The 14,223-nt window shown below is 43.0% G+C and overlaps 1 protein-coding gene across 1 annotated transcript in view; it reads right to left on the bottom strand.

The window, feature by feature from the left end:
* The window catches only part of LOC106604273 (uncharacterized), a 103,332-nt gene extending 89,403 nt beyond the window's left edge, over positions 1-13,929 (bottom strand). The window contains 5 exon segments of the mRNA XM_045717909.1: positions 1,123-1,223; positions 1,460-1,586; positions 2,685-3,017; positions 7,949-10,131; positions 13,854-13,929. Coding sequence (XP_045573865.1) covers positions 1,123-1,223; positions 1,460-1,586; positions 2,685-3,017; positions 7,949-9,721 — 2,334 coding nt within the window. The 5' untranslated portion in view covers positions 9,722-10,131; positions 13,854-13,929.
* Positions 13,930-14,223: the final 294 nt, after the last annotated feature.

The following is a 14,223-nucleotide window of genomic DNA, read 5'->3' as shown; positions in this document are numbered from 1 at the left end:
GTTGAACTGAACCCTGAAGGAAGACTGTTAAACTGAACCCTGAAGGAAGACTGTTAAACTGAACCCTGAAGGAAGACTGTTGACCTGAACCCTGAAGGAAGACTGTTAAACTGAACCCTGAAGGAAGACTGTTGAACTGAACCCTGAAGGAAGACTGTTGAACTGAACCCTGAAGGAAGACTGTTGAACTGAACTCTGAAGGAAGACTGTTGAACTGAACCCTGAAGGAAGACTGTTGAACTGAACCCTGAAGGAAGACTGTTGAACTGAACCCTGAAGGAAGACTGTTAAACTGAACCCTGAAGGAAGACTATTGAACTGAACCCTGAAGGAAGACTGTTGAACTGAACCCTGAAGGAAGACTGTTAAACTGAACCCTGAAGGAAGACTGTTAAACTGAACCCTGAAGGAAGACTGTTGACCTGAACCCTGAAGGAAGACTGTTAAACTGAACCCTGAAGGAAGACTATTGAACTGAACCCTGAAGGAAGACTGTTGAACTGAACCCTGAAGGAAGACTGTTGAACTGAACCCTGAAGGAAGACTGTTGAACTGAACCCTGAAGGAAGACTGTTGAACTGCATTGCAGAGATATTCCCTGAACGTCTTCATCAAACCAGAAACCGGAAGGAAGACTAGGGCAAAACAGACGGCGTTGGCTTACATTGCTGATAATATGTAAACTATATTTCGTCTCCAATGTTTATTGAAAACATAAATAAAGTTGCACAATGCGCATTTGTCTCTCAAATACATTGTTACAGTTGTTGGTTAGCTCGCTAGCTGGCAAATTTTAACCATATTAGCATAGACCTCAGTCAAAACCCCTCAAAACAAGACAGCTCGGAGATTCCAACCAGCGATCTTTCAGTTACTGACCTAATGCTCTTAAGCGCTAGGCTATCTGCCGCCACATAGCAGTTTCATGTCCTTGTTGCTAGCTACCTGGCCATCCAGAATCACAACAACACACAACCTTCTGACGTTGTCAGCTAACCCGTCTATAGGGAATAGGGTCCCATTTGAGACGCAGCCAGTGACTTGTGACTGAACATGCTAACAGGCTAACATGCTAACAGGCTAATATAGTGTGATTATAGGACATGGTAGGCAGTGACTCACGATGTTGACTTGTAGTGGACCAGAGCCTGTTCTGAGCAGTCTCCTCCTGCAGCTGCCAGTCTCTCCATCTCCAGGACACATTGAGGATGACTGGGAGTCTGCTGTAGGGGACAGACACACAGACAGTTCAACCACCACACACACACACACACACACACACACACACACACACACACACACACACACACACACACACACACACACACACACACACACACACACACACACACACACACACACACGCACACACACACACACACGCATGCGTACACCAACATGCACATATTGACACAGGCAGGCAGGCATGCACACACACGTGCACACATTCATGTAGTACCTGTGTGTCCCTGGAACAGGGCCAGAGTGGTAAGGCTGCTGGGGGGGAGAGGGAGGGAGTGACACCTCTGAAGAGACACTCTGAGGGGGGGCTCTAATGGTGATGCCCCCGGGGGACGAGACATGGCCTGGAACACACTGGACAGTTATGCAAGCACACACCCAACGCCTCTCACATACAGTACATACAGTACATACAGTACATACTGTACATACAGTACATACAGTACATACAGTACATACAGATCCCCCAAAGAACACATCTTCTTTCCTTCTCAGAGTGTAGAACATTTAAACCCCACAGTATATTCTGGTGCATAGGTTCTGAGTGCATGCCGCAGACAACCTTGTGATACAGTATGAATCATTCCTACCAGTCAGGTGATACAATATGAATCATTCCTACCAGTCCGGTGATACAATATGAATCATTCCTACCAGTCAGGTGATACAATATGAATCATTCCTACCAGTCCGGTGATACAATATGAATCATTCCTACCAGTCCGGTGATACAATATGAATCATTCCTATCAGTCAGGTGATACAATATGAATCATTCCTACCAGTCCGGTGATACAATATGAATCATTCCTACCAGTCAGGTGATACAATATGAATCATTCCTACCAGTCAGGTGATACAGTAGGAATCATTCCTATCAGTCAGGTGATACAATATGAATCATTCCTACCAGTCAGGTGATACAATATGAATCATTCCTACCAGTCAGGTGATACAGTATGAATCATTCCTACCAGTCAGGTGAATGAGTCTCCAGGTGAAAAGTTCAGAGGGTGAGTTATTATGAGGGAATAATGAATGGACAGAACGTATGGGAGCGGTGATGCAGAAAATTGGCCACGGACAGAGAAAGAGTGAATGAGAGAGACAGCAGAGAGCGAGAGGAAAGAGAGAGATCAAGAGAGCAGAGAAAGAGCAGCTCAAGGAAAGGAGGATATATGAATACAGCTTGTAGAAATGGGTCAGAGCGTGTAGTATTGTTGTAGAGTAGGAGGATACACGGTTTGTAATCTCCTCCCATCAAAGCGTGCAGCGCGTGGTGTGGTTGATTCATTACTGGTCCTACCAGCCAGGAGGACTACAGACTATATTGAAATGAGAGTTGGCAGAGACTACTGGTCAGTCTCCACACACACTCCCACTTTCATTCTCTCAGCAGTGGGATAATGTGTGTGTGTTTGTGTGTGTGTGTGAGGTCTTACTCTGTGACTTTGCGCGGGGTCTGTCTCCACGGTAACGGAGGGCTCTATGACAGAGCATGGCCTGGCCAGACCGCCCGCCTGTCTCCGACCCGGCAAGAGGTGCATCATGGGACCGGGCCTGCGTCTGTGCCGGCACAGAGAGCCCCCTGCGGCCTGCTGAGTAACGGCAAATGCACAGCCCTCTGGGAAGGGACTGCAGACTCGGAGGTCGACCAGTGCTGAGGTAGGACGAGGGCGAGGGCAGCGGGGCTTGGGAGGGGCAGGGGTCTTCACTGGACTAGAATAGGACTGGACTGACCTGGGCCTCCTCAAAACACTGCCTGATAGAGCTCCCTATTCAACCAACCAATTAATTAATTCATCAATAAATCGATCAGTCAATCAATCAATCTGGTTCTAGGTAACAATTCCATCTAACTCCATTCACAACCCTGATTTCCATAGTTGGTTTCCATTTTAGTTTAACAGTGGATAATCCACTGTTAGACCAAGCCCAGTATTACTCTGCAGGATAATCCACTGTTAGACCAAGCCCAGTATTACTCTGCAGGATAATCCACTGTTAGACCAAGCCCAGTATTACTATAACTCATCGTAGTGCAGTACATGAGGGACTGACATGTCCAGACTCGCTGTGAGAGAGACACCGGAGGGCAGATGAGATGAGTAATCTGAACGGTGTGAGGAGAAGGATATGTGTGTGAAGCTGCAGTTAGGGTGCGGGCAGTCACACACACACACACACACACACACACACACACACACACACACACACACACACACACACACACACACACACACACACACACACACACACACACACACACACACACAGTGTTTTCTGTTGCACATATTTGCTCTACCACGCCTGATTTTACTAATTGAGGGCTTTATATTAGTTGGTAGGCTGGGGCTGGAATAGAACACACGTGTGGAATGTCTAAGGGATCCCCGAGGACTGGGTTGGGAACCACTTTTAGAACTAAATTCCCATGGTTTTTTTTAGGACAAGATTTACTGGTGTGTTTTTGTGTGACAGGAAGGGGCAGGAAGGACAGACAACTGTGGTCTAACGAACACTCTCTGACTCTACTTCCTCCTCTGGCCAACAGATGGGGCAAACGAATACCCACAACATGCTCTCTGTCCATTACCCTCTCTAACAGAGAGAGAGACCTATAGTCTACTTATTCAACGTTGTGCAGTACAAGTAACTGATATGAGACTTGCATAAAGCATTTAGATGATTTCTGTTTTTAAAAAGCAAAAGAATGATGATGATTAACAACATTAGAAAGGTTAACAATAAGACAATGTTGCAATGTAATAGTTAGGTAATAGCTACACAATGACAGGATCTGATAACGACGTAGAATGAATTAATGATTTGATAGGACAGAATAAAATGAGGTGATGACTACAATAACACATTTTTATCATTAACAGGCACAGATTACAAATAACTATTTGAATTCCTTACTGAATCGATTTGCAGTCCCTTACAAACATGTTTGTGGCAAATTGTGGCAAAATTGCTGCAAACAAAATAGTGTGTCACAAAATGCTGCTGGAAGTTTGCAAATGTTTGCCAGTGGTGAATCTGTGGTAAACCTTCGGCAACAATAATATTTATTGCCACTAGTGGCAAACAGTTTGCCAGAGGTTTTTTTCCGTCAAGATTCTATTTGAATCTATGGCAAACCTGTGGCAACAATATTTATTGCCAGCAGTGGCAAACAGTTTACTGGAAGCCATTTCTGGTGAACACATGACTTCCAAGACCAGTAACCGCTGACGAGCAATCAAGGGGATTCTAAAAATTTGTTGAAATATGGAAACCAAACTAGTTACCTACCAGTGAGTGAAATGATTCATTAAACATCCTAATAAACTTTAAAATTGGGTTAGTTAATTGATGGCTAGTTAGCAATGTCATATTTTATGGGATAGAGTGAAACACATTAGGTTGATACCAGTTTCAATCCGTCAGCGCCACTGACTGGCTAGCGCTTAGCTAGCTAACATTAGCTATCATAATATTGCACAATTAATGTGATCGCTAGCTAGCTAACTAATGATTTGCCTAAACAATTATATTTTTCGGTGAATACGTTGATGTCTTATTATACCAAAATGCATTTCAATATGCTAGTATCACTGTTCAGTAGCATGTTTGCTAGCACAACAGCTAAGGTAGCAACAATATGAGCTGACTTGACATCCAAGCCAGACTTCACTTTTGTAGATGGATACCCTTCCCCTACCTGTGGTGTTGGAAGATGTTGTATTGGTAGAAGGATAAATCAACACCCTGGGAAAATGTTTGTGGTGCACTCAATCATAACACTTTATTTGAGTGTATCATCTTCAATCTTGATGAGGTAAGTAAATGTATGTAGTATTCTCAGAATTGTAGGCCATACATTTATTCTTTGAAACAATTAGAACTTTCATTGCTTTAAACTAGTAGCTAGCTCATCTTCATCATGTGTTGTTCCATCTCTGTTTCTAGAAGCAATCAGTTACAAGACAAAAAGACAGACTGATGCCTTCAATCAAACTGAGGACAGAGAAATATGCATGCACCAGGTCAAGGCTTCTTGCATGGATGGCTTTGAGATGTAAGTTAACAATAATTTATTTTGGAACATTAATATGAATTGCCCAATTAGGCATAGCTCAATTTTATGTTGCTTTTCTTCCACCCAAGCCGTATATACCTGAGTCAGGAAGAAGAGACAACTAGTAGTCCCCAGTCTAGATTGAAAATCATAATTAGTTGATAAGTTTGAATCAGTTGTGTTGAGGCTTGGCTGAAGAAATATTTTGTATACAGTGGCTCTCTATGAACAGTTGGACACATATTAAAAGCTAAGTCCCAGTTTGTGCATGCTACATCGTTTGTATATACAGTGGCTTGCGAAAGTATTCACCCCCTTGGCATTTTTCCTATTTTCTTGCCTTACAACCTGGAATTAAAATGGATTTTGGGGGGTTTGTATAAATTGATTTACATAACATGCCTACCACTTTGAAGATGCAAAATATTTTTGATTGTGAAACAAACAAGAATTAAGACAAAAAACTGAAAACTTGAGCGTGCATAACTATTCACCTCCCCAAAGTCAATACTTTGTAGAGCCACCTGTTGCAGCAATTACAGCTTCAAGTCTCTTGGGGTATGTCTCATAAGCTTGGCACATCTAGCCACTGGGATTTTTGCCCATTCTTCAAGGCAAAACTGCTCCAGCTCCTTCAAGTTGGATGGGTTCCGCTGGTGTACAGCAATCTTTAAGTCATACAACAGATTCTCAATTGGATTGAGGTCTGGGCTTTGACTAGGCCATTCCGAGATATTTAAATGTTTCCCCTTAAACCACTCAAGTGTTGCTTTAGCAGTATGCTTTGGGTCATTGTCCTGCTGGAAGGTGAACCTCTGTCTCAGTCTCAAATCTCTGGAAGACTGAAACAGGTTTCCTCAAAGAATATCCCTGTATTTAGGGTCATCCATCATTCCTTCAATTCTGACCAGTTTCCCAGTCCCTGCTGATGAAAAACATCCCCACAGCATGATGCTGCCACCATCATGCTTCACTGTGGGGATGGTGTTCTCGGGGTGATGAAAGGTGTTGGGTATGCGCCAGACATAGCATTTTCCTTGATGTCCAAAATGCTCAATTTTAGTCTCATCTGACCAGAGTACCTTCTTCTTCATATTCTTACCATTTTTTAATAATGGATTTAATGGTGCTCTGTGGGATGTTCAAAGTTTCTGATATTTTTTTATAACCCAATCCTGATCTGTACTTCTCCACAACTTTGTTCCTGACCTGTTTGGAGAGCTCCTTGGTCTTCATGGTGCCGTTTGCTTGGTGGTGCCCCTTGCTTACTGGTTTTGCAGACTCTGGGGCCTTTCAGAACAGGTGTATATATACTGAGATCATGTGGCAGATCATGTGACACTTAGATTACACACAGGTGGACTTTATTTAAGAAATTAGGTGACTTCTGAAGGTAATTGGTTGCACCAGATCTTATTTAGAGGCTTCATAGCACCATTTTTTCCATTTTTATTTTTTAGCATTTTTTTCAACAAGTTATTTTTTTAATTTCACTGCAACAATTTGGACTGTTTTGTGTATGTCCATTACATGAAATCCAAATAAAAATCATTTTAAATTACAGGTTGTAATGCAACAAAAAAGGAAAAACGCCAAGGGGGATGAATACTTTTGCAAGGCACTGTACACTGTATAGCAATAATATACAAAGCAGAAGCATTGTTTCCTTGCTGAAAAATATTTAGAATGCCAGTTTCAGTGAGAAGCATAACAACATCAAGGCAGCTTTGTAACAGATGACCCTGTTTTCCAAAGCCAATCCTGCCCAGTAGCCACTGAATCAATGTTTTAAGATGCCAAAATATAAAGTGTTAAATTGTTTTCAGTATCCTAATGTTGGTTTTGTTTTGTGTTTTCTGATTGTTTCAGTTCATATTTTCAACAAGCTTTGGTCGAAGGACTTCCACAGGGCCTCCATCTCCAAAGTTCACTCAAAAAGGCAATAGTTCTGAACTGGGTTTGATTTGTTTTTTGTTGTTTAAATGATCTTCTAAACCTCCATTGGTTGAAAGCTATTGCTCAATTAACACGTGGCTCATGTAAATTCTGTAGTTGCCCCTTTAAACATCCTAAGCTCAACATCCCCATAGTGTTCACATTTCTCTCATGTAAATGCAGCTACATAAAAATATGAAATAAAAAATGTATTTGGGAAATATCCAGTCTTTGCTCTTTTCTTCATTAACCTGCTGATCATTTCAATTTAGATTGGATTTATTTATATCTGTTAACACATGGTGTTTAGTATGTTTAATACTGTATGTTTAGTTTAGTTATGTCTGTGAGAAGCAAGTTCATTTACAGTTATATGTGAGTGGGTTAATGTAGATATAACATTTCAATATTGTTAACACACAGTCACCAAAAACGGGATCTAATTTGTATATTCATACTGAGTTTTCAGCAAATTTGCAGCAAACAGTGGAATGTTAGCCATATGTTTCCCAGAATTGTTTGCCAGAAGTTTACAAGTCGCCGCAACAGTTTGCCACAAAACTAATTTGCATGTGAAAATATGAGCTTGCCACAAATCTGCAGCAAATTGGCCAAAGGTTTGCTACAACTGTTTTCCAGAAACCATTTTTTTTCAATAAGGGGTGTTGAACATAAAACAGTTTTCATGTTTATCATCAACATACTCACCTTAAATACTTCCTGGTGGCAGTTTCCTGCTGGCTCCCTAGTGGCTACAGTCTCTCCTTCCCGTAACTCTGATTGGCCGTTTGGAAGGTGTGTCTGATCCGAGACAGGTAGAGCATCCTCGGAATCCAGATCATTTCCTGAGTGTCCCTCTCTTCCCTCTCTTTCTCTCTCTTCCACTGTAGACAGACATTCTAAGTGGTCTCTGTCTCCCACTGTCTCTTTCTGAGTCTCTCTCTCCAGCCTTGAGTGTGGCACATGATTCTCTACTGTGGCTACAGAGGTGTGCCGTGTCTGTCTCTCTGTCTGTCTGACTGTCTGGCTCTCTGTCTGTTTGTCTGTCTGTCTGGTCGTTTCCAATGAGCTCACACACACCAGGCCGTTAACGCTTGGTGAGTCCGGACATACCCTCCAGGCCTTCAGCACCACCTGAGGAGACCGTCTGCCTATCAGAGGAGTGGGTGAGGCAGGGTCACAGGCAGGGGGGTGAGGGGTCAGGGGTGAGCCAGGTGTCGGGGGACACTCTGGAAGGTCCTCACTGCGGAGAGTCAGGGACACACTGTGGACGTAGTCCCCCAGACGCTGCCCTGCTCTGGGGGAGTCCAGTGGCGTCCGCTCCGCTCCCCCCTCTGGAGGAGAGAAGGAGTGAGAAGACATCCGCCATTTTCTAGCCGTCTCCGCAACGTTGCTGAAGAACTTAATCAGACCCCCAAAATGTCCTCCTTTGCTGTCAGAGTGTTTCGGAGCAGCTGGCTGAAAGTCCCTGATGCTCTCAAAGTCCACCGAGCCGTAGTCAGAGTCCATGGTCTTGTCCAGTGTGTGTAGCTCTGAGTCAAAACTCCTCTCTGAGTAAGCCGGGTTCCCCTTCCCCAGGACAGAGATCTTCCTCAGGTAACTCCACACGTCAGCTCTCTTAGACCTCCTCCCACCCAGCGGGGCCTTGGGGCCACCCCTCACACTCTGCTCCTCACACACTCCTGCTGAGATACTGTTACAGTTAGAGGAGTGGTTGGCCTGCGCCTGAGCCTGGACCTGAGATCTCTTGGTGTAGGGGACTCTCTCTGTGGGCTTAGAGCCGTTCTGGGTAACAGGCTCCACTAGTGAGGGAAGATGGTGTCTGTCCAGGGTAGCTGTCAGATCCATGTCCTCAAATGAGCAGTCGAACTCGGCGGTGTGTCCGGCATAAGAGTGCCTCTTGGCGTAGTGGCGGAGTGTGCTCCTACCGGGATGCAGGGCGGGCGAGGGGAGGAAGTCCCGGCAGGACGAGTCGCCCTCCGTCTCTCCGTCTCTGAACTTAGTGCTGGACCCAGACATCTTCCCCACCCTCCCCTTGAAGACACCCGGAGAGCGGAGCTTCTTGATGGAGCGGACCTTGTCAGCAAAGGACAGTTTAGGGATGGAGGCCTCCTCTCCAGGGAGGATCATGGAGTGAGGTCTTCTGTTATCCAGTTCTGAAGCCGCTTTACGCCGGGTCAAGATCTTCCAGATGCCTCCTGTAGCTCTTGGTCTACGGTTGACATCCGGGTGCTCCATCCCAGGGGTCTGAGGGGGTGCCTGGGTCTCTGCCTGTCTATCCCCAGCCCCCTGCCACTGTCCCTGGGCTTGGCCTGGAGCCTGACACTCTTCTTGACCCTCTCCCTGTCCCTCTCCCTTCCCAGTCTCCTGGATAGATACAGTGCTGGTCTCATTCTGCACATCCAGAGACACGTTGAAGACTTTATTGACGAACCCGTTGGGGTCGCTGCTGTGGGAGGCGGGGTTGTCCATGTGTTCCATCCTCTCTCATCTCATCCTACTACAGCTAAGTCAGCTATCAGCTCCGTCAGCTATCAGCTCCGTCAGCTATCAGCTAAGTCAGCTATCAGCTCCGTCAGCTATCAGCTCCGTCAGCTATCAGCTAAGTCAGCTATCAGCTAAGTCAGCTATCAGCTCCGTCAGCTATCAGCTCCGTCAGCTATCAGCTACGTCAGCTATCAGCTCCGTCAGCTATCAGCTAAGTCAGCTATCAGCTAAGTCAGCTATCAGCTCCGTCAGCTATCAGCTACGTCAGCTATCAGCTAAGTCAGCTATCAGCTACGTCAGCTATCAGCTAAGTCAGCTATCAGCTACGTCAGCTATCAGCTACGTCAGCTATCAGCTACGTCAGCTATCAGCTCCAGACCGCACCATCTCTTTCACCCACACACCTGGAGAGACAAAACATACAGCACAGCAATTTGTCAGCTCTCTTATACTCACACACACAATTCAATTATAATCAATGAAAGAACCCTGTATTTATCTCTGAAGGGCAATACGAACCCTGTTTTTATCTCAGAGGGTCAATAAGAACCCTGTATTTATCTCTGAGGGTCAATAAGAACCCTGTATTTATCTCTAAGGGGCAATAAGAACTCTGTATTTATCTCTGAGGGTCAATAAGAACCCTGTATTTATCTCTGAGGGGCAATAAGAACCCTGTATTTATCTCAGAGGGTCAATATGAACCCTGTATTTATCTCTGAGGGTCAATAAGAACCCTGTATTTATCTCTGAGGGGCAATAAGAACCCTGTATTTATCTCAGAGGGGCAATAAGAACCCTGTATCTATCTCTGAGGGGCAATAAGAACCCTGTAATTATCTCAGAGGGGCAATAATAATCCTGTATTTATCTCCGAGGGTCAATAAGAACCCTGTATTTATCTCCGAGGGGCAATAAGAACTCTGTATTTATCTCCGAGGGGCAATAAGAACCCTGTAATTATCTCAGAGGGGCAATAAGAACCCTGTATTTATCTCTGAGGGGCAATAAGAACCCTGTAATTATCTCAGAGGGGCAATAATAATCCTGTATTTATCTCCGAGGGTCAATAAGAACCCTGTATTTATCTCCGAGGGGCAATAAGAACCCTGTATTTATCTCCGAGGGGCAATAATAATCCTGTATTTATCTCAGAGGGGCAATAAGAACCCTGTATTTATCTCTGAGGGGCAATAAGAACCCTGTAATTATCTCCAAGGGGCAATAAGAACCCTGTAATTATCTCAGAGGAGCAATAATAATCCTGTATTTATCGCTGAGGGGCAATAAGAACCCTGTAATTATCTCCGAGGGGCAATAATAATCCTGTATTTATTTCCAAGGGGCAATAAGAACCATGCATTTATCTTCGAGGGGCAATAACAAAACTGGTGTTATTGTACAAAGTTTGGAGACTTTGCTTGAGTTCAGCCAAATAAACCCTTCATTCATAATATGTCATACAGACCTGACCACACGTCAGATTTAGATGCCCCACAAGACAAGATACAGGTACAGCATAGATACAGTACAGATACAGATACAGATACAGATACAGGTACAGCATAGATACAGTACAGATACAGATACAGATACAGATACAGGTACAGCATAGATACAGTACAGATACAGATACAGATACAGATACAGATACAGGTACAGCATAGATACAGTACAGATACAGATACAGGTACAGCATAGATACAGTACAGATACAGATACAGGTACAGCATAGATACAGATACAGATACAGATATAGCATAGATACAGTACAGATACAGATACAGGTACAGCATAGATACAGATACAGGTACAGCATAGATACAGATACAGATACAGGTATAGCATAGATACAGTACAGATACAGGTACAGCATAGATACAGTACAGATACAGTACAGGTACCGGTACAGATACAGATACAGTACAGGTACAGTACTGGTACAGGTACAGTACAGGTACAGTACAGATACAGTACAGGTACAGTACAGATACAGTACAGGTACAGTACAGATACAATACAGGTACAGTACAGATACAGGTTCAGTACTGGTACAGGTACAGTACAGGTACAGTACAGATACAGTACAGGTACAGTACAGATACAGTAAAGGTACAGTACAGATACAGGTACAGTACTGGTACAGTACAGGTACAGTACAGATACAATACAGGTACAGTACAGATACAGGTTCAGTACTGGTACAGGTACAGTACAGATTGCTGTTTGTGTAATACTGGTGCATAAAGAGTGCAGTTCAAAAAGCTATGGTTGCATCCTAAATGGCAGCATATTCCCTATAGTGCACTACTTGTGACCAGGGCTCAAAAGCAGTGCCCTATATAGGCAATAGGGTGCTATTTGGGCGCAGACCCTATCTCTCATCACTTGTAACACATGACTTAACATAGTAGTCATGGTCTTACATGGAACATTCTATAAAGGCATGCATGACTGACACATCTTTGGGGGGTATTTGAAATGAGCTGATGTAGGGTGACTTGAAATAAGTGAATCTTTCATCTTGTGTGCAGTACAGTGGTCCCTTTAAAGTGAGTCAGCATTATTTAAACATCCACCCTCATACCCCTCTATACCCCCGCGAGCCACATTAGCCCAAGTAATTATACAAAATACAGCCGCACACACACCAGGATCCCGCGTTGCCATGGAAACCGAGCCCTACGGAGGTGGTGGTGATGTGTGTGTGCGTTGATATCATACGACAGATCCCCTTCATCTGAGGAGGATGACTGAGAGCTAGGCCCAGCCTCCATTCACTCTCTGTTCCACATATTAATGCACTATCCTTGCCCAGGTCATTTGAGATAGGACTATGCCCTATTAGCCAACATTATGTGGACAACAGATCCCCCCCACAAGAGTAGTTAGGAATACATGCAGCTAGATACAGTATTGTAAACTAATTGAAGAGGTGTGGTTACATGTAGTTACATACAGTATTATAAACTAATCTAAGAGGTATGGTTACATGTAGTTAGAGTATTATAAACTAATCTAAGAGGTATGGTTACATGTAGTTAGAGTATTATAAACTAATCTAAGAGGTGTGGTTACATGTAGTTAGAGTATTATAAACTAATCTAAGAGGTATGGTTACATGTAGTTAGAGTATTATAAACTAATCTAAGAGGTATGGTTACATATAGTTACATACAGTATTATAAACTAATCTAAGAGGTATGGTTACATATAGTTAGAGTATTATAAACTAATCTAAGAGGTATGGTTACATACAGTTACATGCAGTATTATAAACTAATCTAAGAGATATGGTTATATATAGTTAGATACAGTATTATAAACTAATCTAAGAGGTATGGTTACATATAGTTACATACAGTATTATAAACTAATCTAAGAGATATTTATAATTATAATTACATATAGGCCCATACAACCCTATAAACTATAACAGGTGTAATTTATTCAATATCACTTGGATTAAAATAGGCTCTTATCAAAGATGAATAAAATGGAAAAAATATATGTCAACACGACATTTTAAATGTGAATAGTTTGCCTCACGTTATTTTTATTTATTGTTTTGAATAGGCCTATACAAACGTGAAACTAAACTGAAAGTGTGTCGCTAAAGAATAAATCATGATAGGCAACGGTAAGAATCAGCTTTAGACAATCTTTAGTACAGTTGAGAAATGTTTATTTTTTCGCCCTCATCGAAGTAATTTATCCGACCCATTTAACTACAACCGTCCGATAATTCGTTAGAGTAGCCTATAGCCTCTATTGCAATTTATTGACGATAACAGACTTAACAAGTGAGAAACGTTTACGAACATACGTTTACAAAATTGTTGTAACCTACCAACTTGGTTTCGAGAGTTGAAACTCCTCGATACGTATCAAACTTCTGGACAAAACGTCATCTTCGAAACAGTTACGGTAAGTAGGGTACAGAAACAGCGGTTGACTTTCCACCCGGTAAACTTTTTATATCTATGAGTAACGCTGAAATGATGCTGTGGCGAGTTCTTAGTCTTTTGACGGTGGGCTAATCTCCTTTTAGTTCAAGAAATCTTCCTCAAAACTCTGAAAATGTCAAAAGTTTTCTCTCTGGGTAGAGACTGATGAACACTCTTACCCTTTAAGCTCGAGCAGCAGACAGTGGATCAGCAGCACCAACTGTATGATCAGCAGCCAGCCAGGGGCACACACACACACACACACACACACACACACACACACACACACACAGGCTCACACGCACATATGCACACTCACACACACATTCATCGTTTTATTGAAACAAATTACATTGATAGACCTAGTTTCCTAAATATGTATTTTTTATCAGTTTTTTCTGAAATGTAATTAGTAAACTGCCCAATAGTTAATTTAAGTAGCCAAATAACCTTAGCTATATAATGGTTCAAGTTAAACATGCCAGTGAAAATACATGATTGAGTGAAGAGGGGTTTCGTTGGCTGGACCCACTTTCAGGAATTGCTTTG

The sequence above is a fragment of the Salmo salar genome, chromosome ssa05, assembly GCF_905237065.1.
Source record: "Salmo salar chromosome ssa05, Ssal_v3.1, whole genome shotgun sequence".
Classification (NCBI taxonomy): Eukaryota; Metazoa; Chordata; class Actinopteri; order Salmoniformes; family Salmonidae; genus Salmo; species Salmo salar.
Note: the sequence above shows the minus strand (reverse complement) of the source record. Positions and strands in the feature narration are given on the sequence as shown.